Genomic DNA, 20,949 nt, shown 5'->3' with positions numbered 1-20,949 from the left:
GATACCTAGGACACCCACGCAATTTGTAAGATGGTGATTGGTTTGGGGGTGGGGCTAAGGTCTGTCCAGGCTTGTATAATGCAGGATGAGTCTGTTTGGTTGGCTGGCCAAGGTCCTTAGCCAGTCTAAAGTAATGCAAAAGTGGTGGTCTGGCCTGGCTCGCTGGGAATGAGTTCTATTTGCGTTTCCGCCTTATGCAGCCTGCACAAGGTGTCGGTGCTCCAGATGACTGGTTAAGCTCACCTCCCTGGCTCTCTCGGCGATTCCACCGCTCCGCCGCAGCCCGCAGCAAAGCTCGTCCACTGGCGCTGAATTGAAGATCCCGCCCGGGAACGAAAGGTCGAGGTTCTGGACTTCTACGATGACGCCGTGCTGGGCCGCGAGTCTCCGCCGGAATTGGAGGCGAGGCAGCGCCATGAGTCCAACTCCACCGGAATTGGAGGTCTGGTGGTGGCGCCCGGCCGTCGCAGAGGAGATGGAGCTTCTATGGTGGCGAAACATGAAGCTAGAGCGTGAGGTGGCGGCCCTGCGCGGGGAAGCTGGACGCGACGCGGCGGCGCATGAGACGGCAGAGGAGCAGCTGTGCGTGCAGCTCAGCGAAGCAGAGACAGAGAGACGACCACTCCTTCAAGCGCAACAACAGTGGCGTCGCACGGCTTCATCGCCGCTCTCCATCGAGCCCAGACCCAGCCGTAAAATGAGCACTTTGGCAGTCAATCGTGCCCAGACCCAACCGTAAAACATGAGCACTTTGGCGGTTAATCGCAGTAAGGTGGTGAGTTTTCTGATTTTAAGCATCGTGTTCATGTGTGAGCAGAAGTTGTTGGCATCGTTGTTGCACGGCCGCATGCATTTTCCAATTTCTCTAGAGAGGCAAGCTTAGTTGAAGTTGTTAACGGAGAGGATTAGAGGTCCGTTCCATGGATGGTGCACTCAAGTTGTTCGATATAATGGCTACAAGGACGCATCACTTAGTTTGGTCATGAATAATATGGTATACTCACCACATAGAAGATGAGGTGATTGTATACAATGCAATCTAATCAACCAAACACGAGCTTCACAAGCCGGGCTAAGCCTAGCACAACATCCAAATTAATATGGGGGTATAGTACTATTTTAGCCAGACCAAAGCTGGCCATGGCCAACTCCTAGCCAAGCTTGGGGACTAAGCCAAGCAGCCAAGTGTACAGGTGCTTTTAAAGATAATGGAAGTCAAAAATCTACAAAACACTATATATTATGAAAATACTATTTAGAAAAATTTTGGTACACAATTTTAGATGATGAATCCCAATAGTTCATATGAATTATGTGGTATGAAGATTTAACAGGACATTATCGACCATGATAATCACTAGTTCGTTTTGAGAATTTTTACCTTGAGGCATAGCTGTTGGTACCATCAAGCTGAAGCATCGAGCAGCTTACCATCAACGCTAACCCGTGGCTCTGCTAGTTCTCTTTTGTTTAATTGCTGCGGCCAACGAGAGCACGACACAAACACGCTGTAAAATACCAGGGCACAAGGGTGGATTACTTCGCCTGGCGGTGGCGTAAGCAGGTCGTCATTTGGTCGAAGCCGCCCGATTGGTCGACGGGAGGCTAATCCGAGCCCGTGCGACGTTAGAAATCATGGGGGAGCACCGGAGGCGCTGATGGTGTCGCCGTACAGGGGCGCGGCCAGGCGCCGAGGGCATCATGGCAGCGGGGCCTTGGCAGCGGCGCGCGCCCTCCCCGTGGCCGTGGCCCGCGGCCAGGGCGCACACTCCACCACGTCGGCGTGCCCCTGTCGGCCCGCCGTGGAAGCCATGCATCATCGCCGTCAAGTGCCATCATGCGGAGCGGGGGGCCGGGGCCGGCAGCACCCGGCTCCGTGTTCCGGGCGCGACGGCGATTGGTGCGAGGGCGAGCACGCCGCACGCCGCATGGCGAGACGAGAGGCGCACCAGGACGGAGGAGAGCGGGGCCCGCGCCATGATCCGAGCTTGAGGTGACCATCGAATGTCCCAGTAAATCTGACCTGTCGTGTCCCCAGAAAGGCCACATCCGGGTTTATCGAGAAAGTGAATTGGAAATCGGCATGAGATGGTTTCGGAGGGCGTGACAGACCTTCCGAGATCTTCTCCTCTCCCTCTCCCGAAGAGACAGACGCTCGTTAGAAAAAAGAGGGGAGCGATCTTGGATTCTTCTCGCGCTTTTCCCCCTGTGTTTTGACGCAATCATGCGGCAGCTGCCCGCGTGTCGGCCTGCTGTCCTGGCATGCGTCGTCTGCTCTGAGGTGGGTATATATAGTCCCAGCCTCCCAACCCAAGCCCGGCACTCCGGCAGGCAGCTCAGCTCTCGCCCCTCCCCTCTCGCTCCCCCGGCGCTGCTGCTGCTCCTCCTACTCCTGTGATCCATCTCGTTTGCGTGCGAGTGCGATTGGGTTGGGACCTTTAAGCATTGCAGCATCAGCAGCTGTTGGCAGTTGCAGTTGCGTGAGCGTGAATGCAGGGAGCCCATGGCTATGGTGGCTACGGTTACGGCGGCTACGGCTACGACGCCGGCGCGTACGGCTCCGCGGGCGGCGGGTACGGCTACGACGCCGGCGCGTACGGCTCCGCGGGCGGCGGCTACGGCTACGGCTACGGCGCCGGCGCGTACGGCTCCCCGGGGGGCGGGTACGGCTACGACGCCGGCGCGTACGGCTCCGCGGGCGGCGGGTACTACTACTCCAACGGCTACCCGCCGGCGCCGGCCTACGAGGACCCGCTCGCGGCCGGGCGGCGGGCGCACGACGTCCCGGCGCCTCTCAACGGGCTCGAGCTGCAGCCGTCGGAGGCGTGCCCCAAGAACTACGTCATCTTCGACCAGACTTGCACCAAGAGCCGGGTCATGTTCCACCCCTCCCTGGCGCACAAGCTCGGGGGTCCATCGTCGGCCCACGGCGGCAGCTGCTACGGCGCGGGTGACGACGCCGGGAAGAAGGGCGCGTACAGGGACGACGACTGCGGCGGCTCGGTGCGTCAAAAGGAGGACACGGAGGAGATCGACGCGCTGCTGAGCTCGGAGGACGATGACGACGTGGTGAGCACGGGGCGCACCCCGGGCGCCTCCCGGGACGACGGGAGCTCCCCGGACTCCACGTGCTCGTCCAGCCGCCGCGGCGGCGGTGGCGAGCCGCGCAAGAAGGAGCGGATGAGCAAGATGATGCGGACGCTCAGGGGGATCGTCCCCGGCGGCAGCCAGATGGACACGCCGGCCGTGTTGGACGGGGCCGTCCGGTACCTCAAGTCGCTCAAGGTGGAGGCCAAGAAGCTTGGCGTGCGCGGCTCGGGCAGGTAACTAGCTGATCACCAGCAGCTCCAACCGATGGCGCGAGGCGGCGGCGGCAGCAGCCAGGATCTGGCCCAACTCCTTTCGTGCACTCTGCTTTTGGCCACGGGCTCTGTCGTCCATGATGAGAGCATGTTGGGTGGGGGGGGGGGGGGGGTGTTGCAACTGGGCAGGGACTCGAGCCTGTACTGCTAGCTAGTGGAGAGAGATGATGAAGTGACCGGAATCAAATCAAGTGGGAAACTGAGCATGGCAGGAGAGGGATAGAATCGAAGGCACGCTTGGCTGCTTGCTCGATGGCTTGCCGGCTGGTCTTGCTGCCATGCTTCCATTCGTCTGCTGCAAGCCCCTGCCTGGACGTGGGGTTTACTGGTGCCTGGGTCCCCCTCCTCTTGTGAGGTTTCGTCGCTTTGCTTTTTCAGTTAGCTGCTGCCGCTGCTTTTGTCTTGTTTCGTTTCATCTATCTCGATATATCATCCATGGACCATTGGTGCGTGCGTGCGTGCGTGCATGCATGGTAAGTGTCCATGATTGCGATGTGCTGCTCATGATGGTGGCATACTGCCTCCCCTGCTTGCAATTCGACTTGTCTATCTATCCGTCCTTGCTGCGACCATCGTGTTCGTGCCCGGTGTTGGGCACGGCACTACCTAGCCAGCTGGCTGCCTTTAATTTTTCGGCTCTTCCTGCTCTAGCTAGTGCTCGCGTCCCACACGGGAAATGGGGGAGCGAGCGAGAGCGATGCAAGCGAAAGCCCATGCTTGCTTTAGCAATGTCAACTTGATGGTCCATGCTTAAAGTTCTCCCCAATGATACTTCAAAACTCTTAAACTATATATACTGCAAGGCTCCCTCTTAATAAACCTTGACTGCTGCAAACTTAATCAAATAGCTGCATCTATCGACGGTTTAGGGGGGTTACCCGACGAGCTTTCAACGAAGTTACTGGCCAATGATTAGCTTCTTCAGCTGGTTCATCTTTTGCATAGCTAGCTAGCCTTTCTGCATGCTCTGAGTACTGTCACATACAATCTTTGACCCCATAAGCCTTTTCACTTGCACTTGGCAGTTGACTACCTCAGTGTCGCCATCGCCATCAGGCCATGTATTGGACCGGACCAACCAAACATCGTGGCTAGTTTAGGATCGGGCGAGTCAGGGCGCTCGCTCGGATGTGACCCTCCATCATCGAGTGAACCCCGGCACGCAGCACTCGATCGGCGCGCGGCCACTGCCGTCGTCTTCGTGTGGAGTTATCCTTCGCACACTTGGTTATTGGGCCCCGGACAAATGGACTCCGCTTTAGGAAGTGCAGAGCATTTCATCAGATGAATCCATGGAAAACTTTTTCTTTTGGTGGTAATTCGTCTGGAGAGCGCATGCGCCGCCTGGAGCAAGACTGCAAGTGGCCACACAGAAAGCTTCTGAGTTCCGTCCACCCTTTTTGCCAGCTTTTTCGTCTTCTCACCAACGATGCGCTAAATAGATAGAGGGTGTAAAGAAAAAGGAAAATTTTGCTCGTGGACACTCTACAATGTCGATTTCTGCCACAGGACATTATTCAATATTATCTTTGCTGCTGGATATCTTTTAAGCGTGCACCTTTACCAATGGACACCGCAGTGATTATAATATTCATTTTAAGAAAAATGGAGGGAGAAAAGTTTCTAAATACCCAAATTACCCCTGTGCTTTCCACCCGCCACCACCCCCCCCCCCCGCCGGCGAGGCAAGCAGGGGTGCTGCCGCCGCCGCCCCACCGCCGAAGCAACAGGGGCGCCCCCCCCCCACCCCGCCGAAGCAAGCAGGCCCCCCCCCCCCCCCGGCGCCGCCGCCACCCCCCCTCCCCCCACCCCCCCGCCGGTGAGGCAAGCCGGGGCGCTGTCGCCGCCGCCCCACCACCGAAGCAACAGGGGCGCCCCCCCCCACCCCGCCGAAGCAAGCAGCCCCCCCTGGGCGAGGCAAGTAGGGGTGCCGCCCACCCCCCCCCCCGGCCGGCGAAGCAAGCAGGGGCGCCGCCACCGGCCCCCGCCCCGCGCGCTTGGCGACGCGGCCGTGACTTTTAGCCTTGCAATGCCTCCTAGATGTATCAATATTAGCCCTTTAATGGCTCTGAACATGTATGAATTATGAAACTATGAATGCCTATCAACGTCTAAGATTTGTATCTTTTGTGAAATATGAATGTGAGCATTTTAGCATGTTTAATCATTATTTTATTATGTCCTGTAGGAAAGATGCATACTTGAAAGAGTGACCTGTGGAAAAAGCCAACATTGTAGAGTGTCTAGGAGCAAAATTACCTTCGCTTGTGAGCAGCCTACCATTGCAAGGGTATTTTAGTCAGATTACTTATTTTCTCTATCCTTCCAACCAGGAAATTGATATTATAATCACTGCGGTGTCCATTGGCAAAGATGCACACTTAAAAGGTGTCTAGCAGCAAAAGCAAGATTGAGTAATGTCCTGTGGCAAAAAACGACATTATGGAGTGTCCAGGAGCAAAATTTCCCAAAGAAAAATCTGAGAGCCAAACATACTGATGGACGGTTTGCTCCTATGCTATAGTTGAACTTGCTCCCTTTTTTCCCCTTTCCTTTGAACAAAACACGCCGACGTCATTGCTAGATCGAGAAAAGATATATAATTGATATACAAACCTCTTCAAGCGCGCTTTGAACCTGAAGACCGCCTAGTTAATTATGACAAAAATTGGCAACAGTACAGCATAAAAACTGTTCGAATTTACCTGGGACCAAAAGGAAAAAAAATTGACGTTTCCACAAGCTTCTAGCTTGTTGAAGTATATATCTGTCGTCATCCTCTTTCCTTCTCCTTACAAACTTATTTTTTTAAAAAAAACTGATTTTATTAACGAAATAACAATCGGCGCAGAGCGAGTGATCCAGGCCACTGGTTGGCTCGATCACCTGGCTGCGCGCGCTGCGCTCACTACCGGAAAAAAGATCTTTGCCGAGTGTCAAATATTTTGCCAAGTATTTTTTTCAGGCACTCGGCAAAGACCGGCACTCGGCAAAGAAGCTCTTTGCCGAGTGCCTTGTTTAGACACTCGGCAAAGAAGTTCTTTGCCGAGTGTCTATTTTAGATACTCGGCAAAGATAATTTTTAAATCATATTTTAAAGTAGTAAATTAATTCAAATAAAAATATTTTCAACTACAAAGTTGTATAACTCATCAAGATGCACAATTCTTATTTTGGATATTTCTTCATTTGACAAAATAAATGTACATTTGTGCACAAAATATATATATATCTCTCTCGTAGTTTATGAAACTATAAGAGAGAGATATAAGATTTGTGAACAGTATTAGAATTATCATGTCAGATGAAGAAATAACAAAACAACCAAAATAAATTTTGTAGATCTTAAGAAGTTATAAGATTTTACAGTTGGCAATATTTTAATTTGAAGTCATCTTGTCAACAAAAACTACATCTGAATATAGAAAATTTAAAATTCAAATTTTGCAAATGACCTCGAATGGAAAAACCATCAAAATTTAAAGTTGTAGATCTCAAAAAGTTATGAAAGTTTGTAGTTGACAACCTTTTGATTTGAAATCATTGTGTCATATTAAAATACGTTTGAAGTTTTCAAATTTGAAATTCAAATTTTGTAAACGATCTCGGATGAAGAAACTACCAAAATAAAAGTTGTAGATCTTGAAAAGTTATGCCACTTTGTAGTTAACAACTTTTTCATTTGAATTTATTTACTATCTCAAATAAATAATTTATACTCGGTTAATTATAATACGTGGAGAATAAAAATGTAATGTTAACACACTTGGTCTAATGGTGCAGTGGTAAAGAGAGTTGTTTGTATGCAGGAGGTTGTAAGTTCAAAACCTATCATCGATAGCTTATGAAAAATTGCTAAAAAATAATATTTTTTCCTATTTCATTTTTTTAAATTTTTTCCGATTTATATTTTGCCGAGTGCTTCTCTCGGCTAGGCAAAACCCTTTAATCCGCTACTGCCTATGCGCGAGCGTCCGTTGGTGAGGGAGGCCGGCCGGCTAGCTGGTGCGCAGATCGCACGCGCGCGCGTTCGCCGGCAGGCGCGCGATATCTCTCTCTGGTGGTTCGCGGTTCCGTCCGTCCAGCACCACACAGGGCATGCAGTGGGTGCGGCGGCCTCGGGCCGATCCGATCGTGCTCGTGCTCGTGCTTTCCACCACTATTTCTGTGGCGCGGGCGCAACGACGTATTTCGTGCATGCGATGGGTGCGTCGTCCGCCACTCTCGCTCGCTCGCACGCGGGGTGCACGGGTGCCAACGGATCGAGACGGGTGCGCTGTCGTATGTACATACATGTATGTATTGCTCAGCTCCGTCGTGGCGTGTCAACTCAACTCATCGAAGACAAATGCGTGCGCCGTCGGATCTCTCGCGTGGCGTGTGGGCGTGCGTAATACTTTAGTTCGATGAAGACGCATGCGAGACAGTACTGCTACTCCTATTAGTACATTATTACTGTCCTGGTCGACTGTGGTCGATCGGAAATCCGTAATGCAATATATATGAACAGGAACCGGATCGGATAGGCCTTCCAGTGGCTCCCCTCAACAATGCAGCACAAACTTTTTTTTACCCTATTTGAAAGAGGCCAATGATCCATTACATTGCAGTTGTTGTATTGATCAGTGTAGTTTATACAGGTTATAGAGCATGATTAAGCTCCTAACTGACTCTACCAAAATTAGAATCTACGTCACGTTTACATGTAACAGACAAGCATTACGTTTACATGTAACAGATAAGCTAATGCTTGTTGCTAATATTGATATAGGTTGTAGTGTTAGTGCAAATGGATCAAAGGATCAATCTTTGTTTACATGGGCCTCGCCATGGCTATATGAGGGCACGTCTTTCCTTTGGTTCAAGAACACACACGATCCTAATCACAAATACGATCCTAGTTCGTTCGTCTCATCACGTTAGCTTCACTTTGCTTCGGTCATCCGGCTGCCAGGCGTGCTCTGCCGATCTAGACACCGTTTCCAATTCCAATCCTCCATGGTTCACATCATGTAGGCTGCAGCAAGCCAGTGATGAGTGACATTGCTAGTCTATAGCTTGTGTATGCTAAATCATTATATTTTTTCTTATTAATTTACTTTATTTTGGTTTGTGCTATTGCGTAGCCAGTACTTAGTGCATACATGACTTATTAGTAGTATTTTCTATAACATATATATTGAATTCTCATCCGTTGATCATGCAATTATTATATCAATATGTTGGGCCGGCCCCCCTAAGCAAAATTTCTAGCTCGGCCCCTGCCTTCCATCTGTGGATTACGTACGTAGGGTGTGGTCCAGCAGCTACCCCCGTTGAGTGACTGAGATCAACAACATGTAAGCGCGCACACGACAAGAACCAACAGCCCGGCCAGCCCACGGAATCCATCCATCCAACCATATAGTATGCCGGTGGACAGCGGCCGGCTCGTACTCGGTGGGTGGCAGTCAGTCAGCGCACATCCATCCGCGCAGCACGCGGCGTCAGGTCAATGCTCTGTCCGAGCGGATACAGGGCCGCAGGCGCACGCAGCAGCCGGATGCCAGCTGGATGGAGGGGGCCATGCCATCCACATCGATCGGATCCACCAGCGGACTAGCCAGAGGGGGCGGCACGCACGCGTGCGCCGCGGGCAGGCGCTCGTGGCCGTCCAGCCGCGCGCGGCGCGGGCATCCCGCACCGCACCGCTCGAGGAGCCGAGCGCTAGTGCGAGCGCACGGCACGGGGGGCACGGGCCGTCCTCCTCCCACTAGCGACTACTCCTAGCCGACTAGTACTTGTACTACTCGTAGCCACTGGAGTATTGAACAACCCCCCGTCACGTCCCCGCGCACCACGGGGAGCAAAACAGTACGGCAGAGTAGGGGGAGCACTGTTCGGTGCGTGCTGTGAGCACACCGCACGGAGGAAATGGGTAGCCCACGTTCCAGTGCAGTGCGCCAATGCCATCCAGCCATTAACCGAGTCTTTCCGATTAGGAAGGAAGCACTCCTGCCCGTGCTTTAGCGCCGCCTTGAGGGCAGGTTTTATGGTGGTAGTGGCGCAGGCATTTATCTCGCTCCTCGGTCCCGGCAATGTATGTTTCATCTGGCTCGACCTTCCAGTTCCATATCTTTGCCAACAGAAGAAATCTCGACTAAAAACAGATCGACTTTACCCGGACGTAGTGCGGACCCCCAGCTCGTTGCAAGACGCCATACTCCAATCATCCAATGGCTCTTCCAGAAGTCAGGCAAGGCGGGCATTTTGTGAGAGCACGGGCAGAGTCAAGCTCGAAGCCTACTCCATCCGCTATTCCGCTGTCATTGGTAACACCAAACTCTGGCAAAACAATTATTATAATGAACAAAGCTGGGATGATACTGAACAAGCTACATGGACAGTTCCTTCGCCCTTCAGGACACTTGAGAACTGAAAAGCATTTTTTTTCTTTCATATACCATGAATATGCCCCTTCAAACATAAGCCACATTTGTTCTATCACATATCATGAATGATTGCAAACATAACCCATCTAATAAGTTCACTAAAGTATGTCAACTTGGACTCCGATCATAAGTATAATGCACAACAAGAGAATGATAACACTTACCAGAAAACATAAAGACTGCCAATACCATTTGCCAGTAAACGCTTGTCTCCAAAATTTCAGCATCAAATTCACAAGTCGAAATCTTCCACCCTCAGTATAATGTATACTGCACTAACCCCTAACATCAACCTCATGCTACATACTTCAAATGCACATACCATTCACACAGCAGAGGTTGCACCCGTACTTTGCAGACTTTCTTAGCAACATTTTATGACAAGAGTTTACTAATAAACCCAGAGTTGTCCATCAGGACAGTTCTAACAAAATCAAATATAAATTTCATTCCAAAGATTACAGATTTCAATACCGCCACAGCATCCCAAAATATTACCCTACTTCCTGTCCTTTTTGTTAACCTTATACAGGGAGAACAAATAATTATATCATGAAATAGCATACTTGTACAAGGCCATCATCATGTTATTTCCTTGTCAAAACAAATTTGATGTTCAACGTCACATGCTGACATCAACATCTCAAAACAATGCAATATTTCTGTGCCACCACTCTAACACAATTTCTGCAACCAAATCACTGAAGTACCAACAAAAAAGGAAAAAAAGGCACTCACTACACTTTAAGTTGATGAACTAACCATATTACAACATGTATTAGCATAGCAGTGCATATGATTCTCATTGAAGCTATGATAATGGCTTCTGTCAAATGCATGCAAAATATTTCTGAAAGCAAATCTCACCATGGGATTATGGTAAACTATGATAAAAAAAAATTACACAAAGATCATTTCCCATTTCCCTTAACAGCTACAAAAAGATTGATAAAAGAAACAAACAAAAACTCTACCATATTGTCATATCAACAGTTTGATGGAGTAACATCACTATACATCTTTGAATTGAAATGAAGGCATCCAATACGGAGTGCAAGTGTGCAGTGACATTGTCCAACAAAATTGGTAAAATGAACCAATTCCTTAAATACAATAATTTTCCTCCTTGCGTAATTAGCCAGTTTTTTAAGTTCATTCATTACATTTCACAAGCCAAACAAAAAATTATAGAACTAGACAGATTTATTCAAATAGCCAGGCACGGCCACACAATAATACCTAGGACCATTGATGTTAGATTGCGAGCAGGTTTCGAGCCAAAAAGACCCATCTAATCACTACGGATCTGAATATAGGAGCACTAAATCATTCAATTAGCAAAGAAAAAAGAAACATAACATTTAGGGGATTATTTATGCATATCTTCTAGAATCGTGGCTATCTAATTGCACATGCCCCTTTCTTGTTTCTTATTTCTAATCAAATTGTACTGTTAGTTCATGTATACTCTAATATTTTCACACAGATGGGACTCCTCAGTCCCGTTCATTCAAATGAAATGAAACATTCTCCCTGAAAAGTTTTTGCACCAATTGCTTTCATATTAAAGTTTATAACATAAATTAGAGTGAAAGCACCACAAGTATATTAGTGATTTTGCCTAAGTAAAATTTTAGTTTACCACTTCCATGTCACAAACACTTCTTAAATGCCCTACAGTATTTTCTGCTGAGTGCTGATAAATGAACAGTCCATAACCAAGATAATATGTGATTATTTTGATTTAATAACTAAACAACGTGAATGCAAATGCAGGATTATACTACTACTCAAAAGAACAAATCTAGCACTCCAAGATCCTAAGAACTATATCAGCACATGTAGTTGGTCCTCCTAAGATATATTGAACTCAACTATAACAACTAAATAACTAATATTTTATTTTCCTGCGATCTGTAAGAATGTTCATCCAAAATATCCAGCCAAACAAAATTATCTCAGTTGCCCTCTTATTACTAGTACAGATTTTTTACGCTTCTAGCTGTAGTAAACTCACTTATCAGCTAATGTAGCAACTCCTAAAAAAAATATTGTATATCAGGCCCCTAACCAACCAACTCTACTACATGTTTAATTTTATTAAGTGGATGTGAAGCTTGCGTTTTGAACCGAAAATCAACAAAATATTACATATCAGGTACTATCTTAAATTTTTCGTGGTATAAAGCGTAACCTTATGCTAATGAAAATACTATATACCAGTCAAGAAGCAGGTCATCAACAAAGTATTAGCGTAGCCAATTAATGTTACATGGTCCCTCATTCACAAATAGATGTATTCAAACTGAATAAAAAGGCTAGTTACAAAATTAATAAACAGGTCAACCGAAACTAAGGTTCTATCTCAACTCTGCATGCTTCAAAATTTCAAAATGGAAACATCTAAAGAGTAAATTTCCAATAATTACTTAACTTACAACATACTATGAGACCTAGAAATAAGCCAGCGAAAGTTCATTATCAACATATCATGAAAACATTGTAAAATTTGAAAATAAAAATGTCAAAAGCACCCTATAGAATCCAAGAACTTGTAGGTAAACGGATTTGATAGTATCTATTTCACAGAAGATATCTCACCTTCTGAACCTCAACCCCCATTCTTCCAACAATTCAGTGTTCGATATCCAAGAAAGTTAGGAAGACAAGTGGTATATACTATGTAGTACTTAGTGAATTAAAAAAACAGTAGTTCACTAACTACAACAAATAAACCCACCTAGTAGGAATTGGAATCTCACGAAATCACTGAATCACAATACTGAGTAAAGCTCTGTTTAGTAACATTGCAAAATGATAATCCTCATCCAACAATTCAGAGTTGATGATATCATACAACATACTATAATGTGACATTAACATAATTAAAAGAGATTCGCTAGTTCCATCAGACACATCAGGCAGATCTATTTAGATGTAGCGAGATCATGCAACGGATCTGGTCTAATTAAACCGGTAATACTTATCAGCCTCACCATAGGTAGCCGGGGATCTTGATGCGGAGAAAGAGCATGGCCATGGCGTAGGCGATGACGATGGCTACTGCGCCGGCGCCGCCGAAGGAAACGCGGAGGCTCCGGGGCCTGGTGCGGTCGACGGCGAGGTCGAGGAGGATAATGCCGATGCCGCCGAGGAGGAACATGAACCCGGAGGAGAGGCCCTCGATGATGTACTGGCCGTTGACGCGCCCCGGGAGGAAGACGACGGGGCGGACGGCGCCGGTGGCGGGGTCCTGGGCGCTGCCGATGCCGGGGGGCTCGACGATGACGTCGTAGACGAGGCCGGAGACGACGGCGAAGTAGGTGAGGAGGATGAGGGAGAAGACGGTCATGGGGGAGGGGAGCGCCAGGTTGGACGGCAGCCTCAGGCGGGTGCGCGGAGGCCGGAGGAAGGAGAAGGGCAGCACTAGGAGGACGTGGAAGAGGGGGTCGATGGAGTCGAAGTCGGATCCATGGGTTTGGGCGGCCGCTGCCGCGGCGGCGGCGGCGGCGCTGCCGCCGGCGTGGTCCGATCTGGGGGCCATCGCGCGTCGAGCAGGGAGAGAGCCTGGCTGCTGGTTGGGAGTGTTGGGGCTTTTGGCCTTTGGGGATCTTCAGAGGTTTACCAAGTAGCAGCATTGTGGGCCTCCAGCCCATGACAGCCTATGAGCCCGCCCACATCCCTTCCCTTTCCACCTGCGTCTCCAAACAGAGCCGCCGCCGCTTCTATGCCAAGAAGAGACAGGCACCTCCCGAAGCAACAGTTGCGGCGACAGACGGCTGGACTCCTATATGGAATAAACCCAAGGCAGAATCCCGCCGCGGCGCCGCCTCGTGCCCTCGCCTCCGGCCCGGCGTCCCCTTGACACCGCCGCCCCATCGCCCTTCTGCTCTCGGTGTGGTAGAGTGGGTTGAATACCCCTCCGCACGTGATTGGTTTCTTCTCTCGTCGGTAAGTATTTCCAGCTTTGCTTGGATGAACTCCCGTTGCCACACCTTTTTTTTGTGTCAAATTCGAATATTCCTTTGTCTCTATTGAGCTAGTTGCGAATTTCATTTCTACATGGTGCCCTGGTGTTGCAATCCATCCGCCCATTGTTTTATTAGATAATTATTCAGGGCGCTGTACTATTGATCGATCTCAGTGGAATTGGGGATTCAACTTAAACCCAAGCAGGGGGACCTTTTCTTTACCCGTGCAGAAGGTGATGGACGCTGAAACGGTTTGGCAATATTAGATATAGCATTTATAATGTGCAAAAGCAACCACGTTTAAGCTTAGTCTAGACAGTAGTATTGCTGATGTAGGCATCCTGGGAAAATTGTGAGTTGGGTATGGAAATATTAGAGAATAATGCTATTATATGGCTTTTGCTGAGGGGTACAACATAAACCCATTGGGCATTGCCCCCAACTTTCTTGGAATTTTTGTCTGTTTTGACATAGTAGTGTTATACCCATTGTTGTCGCCGCGTGCTTTTGCTGCGGTTTAGTTAGTTATTTGTCGCTGCCGGTTGTCCTCCGTCTAGAGCTCTGCCGTTACTCTCACATGATGATGCATTGTGTTTGCCTGCTCTACTGCTTCCGACCCGTGTAAATGTAAGTGCCATCAACTATCTTTGCATTGGGCTATATCATTTGCAAGTTTTGTATTTAATTCAAATTTAACTAAATTTTCGATGTTCTTGTGAAATATCCGAATCCTAACCCTACACTCCACAGGCCCCAAGGGGTTTTATTTCCTTTTTTTCTTGTCTGTTTCTATGTTTGCCACCTTTGCTTTCCTAAACTTGTAATGTTCCTTCCAGTGACATTTACATTTCAAGATAGCTGTAGAACACAACGGTTGCACAGATGATTGATGACGAGGCCAACTTCGACAACATCTTTGATGCCTCAGAAGACGTCCAGACCGCTGCAAAGTTCCATCCCAAGCAGCGGGCCAAACCCCAAAAATCTGCTTTGTCATCTAGATCTGTAGCGTCTAATCCTACTGTGGAAAATGGAATTCGGAAACAAGGAGCCTTAAATCAAGTCAGTTCTTCTAAAGAACTCACCAGCCAAGAAAGAGCATCCTTGACATGCCCTGGTAGTGAGACACCTGATGATAAAGCTGGTTCTCAAGGTATTCTTGAGACACCATCGGATGATGTGCTGAGAGTTCCATTGGACCTCCGGGTGGTACTGCTGCTGCAGATAGGATTTCTCAAGGTGACAAGCAAAATGCTGATTTGTCTAAATTAGCTACACATCAAGAAAGCTTGGTGGTTTCACACATCCAAGTGTCACATGCCAGTTCATGTGGCAAGACTATTGATGATGTAGATGAATTTGAGGAAATGTTTGGTGCACAAGCTAAAGAGGAAAGAGTTGCAAAGTTCCAGCCAAAGGTGCAGACGAAGCTCCTTTTAATTAATGTATTGATATTTCATATGATAATTGGTAGCAAAAATATTTCCTTATCCAACTGTTATTGATATTTTAGAATGTGGATGCTACTGATGATTTAGACTACCACAATGAACTAGTTGATACTCCTATGGATGGTGCTGAATCGATGGTTGGAAAAGTCTCAGGTACACTTGATTTTCCTGGTGGGACTTCTTTAATCTTTACTGCGTCTGACATCTTTGTTCTCTGCGCTTGAGAGTTACATTACAAGGTTGAAAAACTTATTAAGTATAAATGAGATTGAAGTTACATTTATTATGGACTTGTCCTTACTGTTGCCTTAATACTGAATATGAACTCCAATGCATAGATAGTCAGGTCAACAGTCACTATTGCTGTCTTAAATACATAATTTTGTATTTGTGTTGTTTTCAAGATGTAAGTTGTGTTTGCTCCAACAGTGATTCTGAGGTCTAGCACTTTATTTATTTTAAAACAGTTTTAAAATAAATAAAGTGCTAGACCTCATAACACTTGCAACTCTGAATTGTCATTGATGTGGTTTTGCTAGGTCATATTTGCAACTCTGGACCACATAAACCCTAAAATTGTCATTGATGTGGTTTTGCTAGGTTCTGAGTGTTATGTAGGGTGTTTTGCCCAGGTGGGATGACATGATCTATCAAGTGCTTATTCTCCAAAGAAATAAAAAAACATATTGAAATAGCCGCCAACCTCTACTGTTAGCTCTTTAATCTGGCATTTCATAAAACTCAGATGCCACAAACGTGTGATGAGGGTCTGGCACCAATGTCGCGGCATCCTCATTGCTGGAGGTACTACAAGCGACAATGGGATTAGGTAGCGCATATGCCTGGTCTGTTGCTGCACCCTACGTTACACCGATTCCGACACGCGCGGGGATTCGCTGTTTCCCCAAAAATGGAGACACGGTGATACGGCAACAGACATAATCATGACACAGCAAATTGTTGAAGTAGCAAATATACAGCAAATTGAAAAGAAAATGGGAGGAAAAGAAAAAGTGAGAAGGGAATGGAATGGCCCAGCCCAATCCCTCCCTCTCCTTACTGCAGCCCACTACTCCAGCACACAAACAAACTGATCTTCTGCTCCCCACCGCCGATTTCTCATCTTCTCCACTCCACCCTTTCCATGACCGCCAGATGCCAGCCACCTAACGGACGGGGCTCAGCTCGGTCATCTCCTCCACCTCTGACGCACGTAGGCCATCTCCAGCAGCGTGCCGGCCACCTCCTGCCGTCGGCCGCCCATTTGTCACGTCAGACTACGCCCCTCCTGCCGCCCCAGACCCCAGCCATGCTGGATCTGGCCTGCTGCCAGGGCTATCCAGGTCAGGTCGCCGCTGCCCACCGTCAAGCTCAGGCTGCCGCACCTCCCTTCTCTCAGCCGCTTGGACATGCATCGATGCCTTGTCCATGGATCATCGGTGATTAAAGATGTTTATTTTTACAGTTTATATGCCGATGCGTATCAACAATGTATCAACGGCGTATCAGTGTCGGACACCGACACGCCAGTGTGCTGCCGTGTCCGTGCTACATAGGCTGCACCTATGTGTGACTTCTGCCGCAGGCATTGACAATCCACACTTTTGCAATGGGCATGACCTAGGAAAGCTGCAAGTTTGTGCATGTCTCAGGACATGACAAAAAAATTCCTAATGCATCAAGACCTAGTTCTAGTAGGACAGTTGATTATTAAGCAAGCTACATGGCTTGTCATTGGCAACACTAGTAGGCAACAGCCTTGGCAACACTGGTTTTAGGTTTAATCTGATGTAAATATTGTAAAGTTACATACATATTGTCTTCAGAAAAGGATCGAGCTGGTGGGTCAATGGGTTATCCCTATCCCATTTATGTATGTCGGGAAGATTTAAAAAAGATTGAACTACCAGTTAATTTTCTTCTTTCTTTTCTGTATGCTTAATCTAAGGAAGCATGAAACAAAGTATCATATTTATTTAGTATCAATTGAAGCTTTTTTAATGACTTTTCGAATTTGACCGATTTTAACCTTTTTATCTGCATAAGATTCATTCGTAGCAGGCTGTTCATAATGAATTGTTAACTGTGTGTAACGATTTATCTTTGTTTGAGTCTTTGGTACTTATTCTTATAAAAGAGCAAACACATTTATTTTATAGCTGAAGCCACTTGTAAGTCTCAACCAAATGTTGGAAGAGAAAAGGGCAAAGGAAAATCTGTATCTTTTGGTCTGTCAGATGCTTCTGGGGTTGTTACTCCTACAGATACCAATTCTGAGATGGGTAACTTCAGCAATTCCTGTAATGACAAGTTAACTGATGAAAACTTACGTAACTTATCTCAGCAGACGGTTGAAAAGGTCAGTGTATTTGATTCTGCTTAGAAGATGTGACTAGTGCAAGGTTTCTCCTTTCTCTTGTTTTTTTAAACATTTCATCCAAAATTCTAATGATCAGGAACATAATGATAATGAGAGCTGGTACCATGAGGGGGAACCATTAGATCATGCTGTTGAACAACTACCAAAATCGGGTATTGGAGAAAACAGATCATCTATGAAACTACGGAGCAGGAAAAAGTCACAGAAAGTTGGGACACCTAAGCATACAGATGACTATTTTGATGAAGACTGTGTTGAACCTTCATTAGTTGAAGAAGATAATGATAGTGGTGATGATTACACTGCCGGTACTAATCGGAAGGTTAGGAAAAAATCAAGGGATGATGTGGAAGAGCCACAGCAGCAAAATGTCCAAAAAGATAAAAGCCAGGTATCTTCACGGGGTCGCAAGAGAACCTTGAAAGATGCATCGGCAGAAAAACCTGAGAAGAAGCTTACCCATAGAATTCGTCAGAGGAGAGCGAAAGGTTGGTGGCTAAAATTTTGAAGCATAAGTCTAGATAATGTGAGTTTTCATTCTTATATCTTGGGCCTTTATTGTTTAAGAGGTTAAGACTTTACTGGAAAAACCTCATGAGATAAATCCCATGAAGCTAAGTGCAGCACACCTGAGGTTGTTACAAGAGGCCAGAGAGTGTGTTAATGTGAGTTTTGTGGCAAGTTTAGTAGTTATATTTTTAAACATTTTTATGGTAATTCTAATGATTTTGTTTGGCTTCTTCAGGCAAAAGAGAATCCATCTGGGCCATCCTCTAATACAAGGTATACTAATTTTTCCCCATTTCTTTGAATGCTATGCATGATATCATATAAGTTGTGTTGAGAGTGTTGAGCTCTCATCATTCTGGGTGCCTGGACCCTTTGGAAATATCGTAATAAATGTGTCTTCGATTGTGCTTCCCCTTGCATCCCAGAATCCAGACAAATATCAAACTGAGGCTCACCTCTGGTGCTTGGCTGGTGCTAGAGGCCTTAGGAGTCTCGGTCTAGGATAGTTTGATGGCCAAAGTTGTTGATCAGGTCAAGTTGTATCAATTCTGTAAGTGGTGGTTGTGTTTGACATTCACTGCTACCTGCTTAAGCCTAGTCTATTGAGGTGATGTGGTTGCTTTTGTAAGGGTCCGGATGTTCTCTCCTCTTCAATACAAAGATACGCATATCTCCTGCATTTTCGAGGGAAAAGAAGATATACCATATAAGTAGATCTTGGGCATATAAACAAGCACAATGGACCCGTGTACCAGTCCCTACTTCTCATCCAGATATGTCACCTTGCAAAATGACCCTGCAACAGCACAGCACATCATAAATCTTAGCCTGTTAGTATTACTACATATTGATTTCCAAACTTTGTTAGGCTATTTATTTTTTTCATGGACATTTTTTTTATTCCAGATAGGTTATTGTTTGCATTGATGGCATTGATGTTGGTTCCAGAATCATCTTTATTCTTCACTATTTTTTGGACCTCATTAAAGCATATATCGCACTCCTATTAGTGCTATGTGTTCCATTCCTGATAGTATATTTCATACGACATCTGTTGAATAGCCCCAACACTTCCACTATGTATCAGCTCCTCCCCTTTTGACTGTAGCAACTTTAAAAGTTCCCATCTGGTCTTGTACCTCCTTGCGATAAAGTCTCTCAATATGTTCATGCCCCCTCTGCTTGGGCTATGGCTTTCCAAAAGCATTGGCTGATTGGTTACCCAGAAATTCATCTTAAAGTTAAGCCAGCCTGTTTGCCAATTTCACTCTTTGTTTAGATGGCCGATTGGTTTGGCTGAATTTAAGTTGAAGACTAAAATATCTTAGGCATCCTTGATCAAGATTTGTAATTAAAAGGGTCAAACTGGGTACTTTAGTTTTGAACTTCTTGATTTGTGTTCCTCTGTTAATAATTTGTTATCTTATGCACAGCAGCTTTCAATTTCATGATATGGATGATTTGGACTATGGAGATGAGGAAGCAAGGAACTTCGACAATGACAGAACACAGAACCATGTACAAGATACAAAAAAGTTGAACTACCATTCCTACATGAACAAACAAACTCGGGGCAAATGGTCAAAATCTGATACTGATGTGTTTTATCAGGTATTTATTTTAGAAATCAAGCCCTTGGACTGCTATTTTCGCTGCATACAATCTCAGATCTTCTAAAATGTTATTTGCTTACCTATTCTGTTGATTCCAGTTTAACATGTGCTTTTGTTTTAATTCTGGACCAGGGGCTTCGACAATTTGGTAGCGATTTTGCAATGATACAGCAATTACTCCCTGATAAGACCCGTCAGCAGGTGCGGGCAAAATTTAAAACCGAGGAGAAAAAAAATCCGTTGCTAGTCCATGATGCTATAATTCATCGCTCAGGAGTTATATTGCTTAACTCGGGTCAACCCATGTTTTTTTTCCTGACCTTTGATTTAGCTTAACTTAGTGCTTGTATTTTACTGATTTGATTTATGTGTGCAGATAATTTGTATTTCAAAAAGGTAATTAAGAATCTCAACATTGAAGATGTCGCACAGCAAGAGATTAACAATACTCATAAACAAGATGGCGCATCAAGTGAACCTGGAAAAGAGGTTTTTCTTTAAGCACACATACACTATGTTTATATTGAATTTATTTAAGTAGTATTTAATTAGATTAGTATCTTATTTTCACTGTTTGTAGGATGCACTTGATGATTGCATCCATGAGGAAGATGATTCGAATTGGTTGGATGAAGAGCCCGGTGTACAAAAGCCTGAAGAGCACGCTTCTGGAAATGATGACGATGGTGATCTTGGTGATGTTTTTGATTGGTACTAGCACGATAATCACGACAGAAATTAGGATCATGATCTAATTCTGCTTACTTTGTGAGGTATGGACATGCGTTGTGGTCACTTTTTATCAAAGTAATGCAATTGTACTGATGCAAACAGTAGTGTTGCCAGGTTCAACAATACAAACCATTTAATTTTAGCTTTTAGGATGGCTGTTTATCTGTTGCTCCTTAATTCTATTTTCAGTTCTCTTTACTTAATTGTATTTTCAGTTCTCTTTACTCGCAAAAAACATTTCCACCTTTTGGTGTTTGTGCAGAAGAATGATTTGTCCATGCATGTCTGAGCACCTTCCCCCCTTCGGCAAATCTATTTATCATGCGTGCGAGTAGGCTCGCGCACGTCGCAGAAGGACGCTGTTGTTTGGCTTCCTCGTTGACCCGGCGGCGGCCGGAGTTCGGGCCCTTCGGGGTGGGGGTTGCCGGGGTCCGGTGGCCACTGGCAACCTCAGAAGAGGGGGGGGGTGGGGGTGGTAGGGAAGACCGGCGGTGGCAGG

General features: G+C 46.4%; 2 protein-coding genes and 1 pseudogene across 2 annotated transcripts; 2 read left to right on the top strand and 1 right to left on the bottom strand.

Moving 5' to 3' along the window:
- Positions 1-2,336: 2,336 nt before the first annotated feature.
- On the top strand, positions 2,337-3,444 carry LOC112876983 (transcription factor bHLH144-like). Its single transcript, XM_025941177.1, has one exon. The coding sequence runs from the start codon at positions 2,491-2,493 to the stop codon at positions 3,325-3,327; it is 837 nt and encodes a 278-aa protein (XP_025796962.1). The 5' UTR covers positions 2,337-2,490; the 3' UTR covers positions 3,328-3,444.
- Positions 3,445-12,551: 9,107 nt separating this feature from the next.
- LOC112893908 (oligosaccharyltransferase complex subunit ostc-like) lies at positions 12,552-13,394 on the bottom strand. Its single transcript, XM_025961473.1, has one exon. It carries the CDS (start codon positions 13,335-13,337, stop codon positions 12,786-12,788), a length of 552 nt encoding a protein of 183 aa, XP_025817258.1. The 5' UTR covers positions 13,338-13,394; the 3' UTR covers positions 12,552-12,785.
- Positions 13,395-13,521: 127 nt separating this feature from the next.
- On the top strand, positions 13,522-20,653 carry LOC112873077 (annotated as a pseudogene).
- Positions 20,654-20,949: the final 296 nt, after the last annotated feature.

Source organism: Panicum hallii, chromosome 1, assembly GCF_002211085.1.
Source record: "Panicum hallii strain FIL2 chromosome 1, PHallii_v3.1, whole genome shotgun sequence".
Lineage (NCBI taxonomy): Eukaryota > Viridiplantae > Streptophyta > Magnoliopsida > Poales > Poaceae > Panicum > Panicum hallii.
Note: the sequence above shows the minus strand (reverse complement) of the source record. Positions and strands in the feature narration are given on the sequence as shown.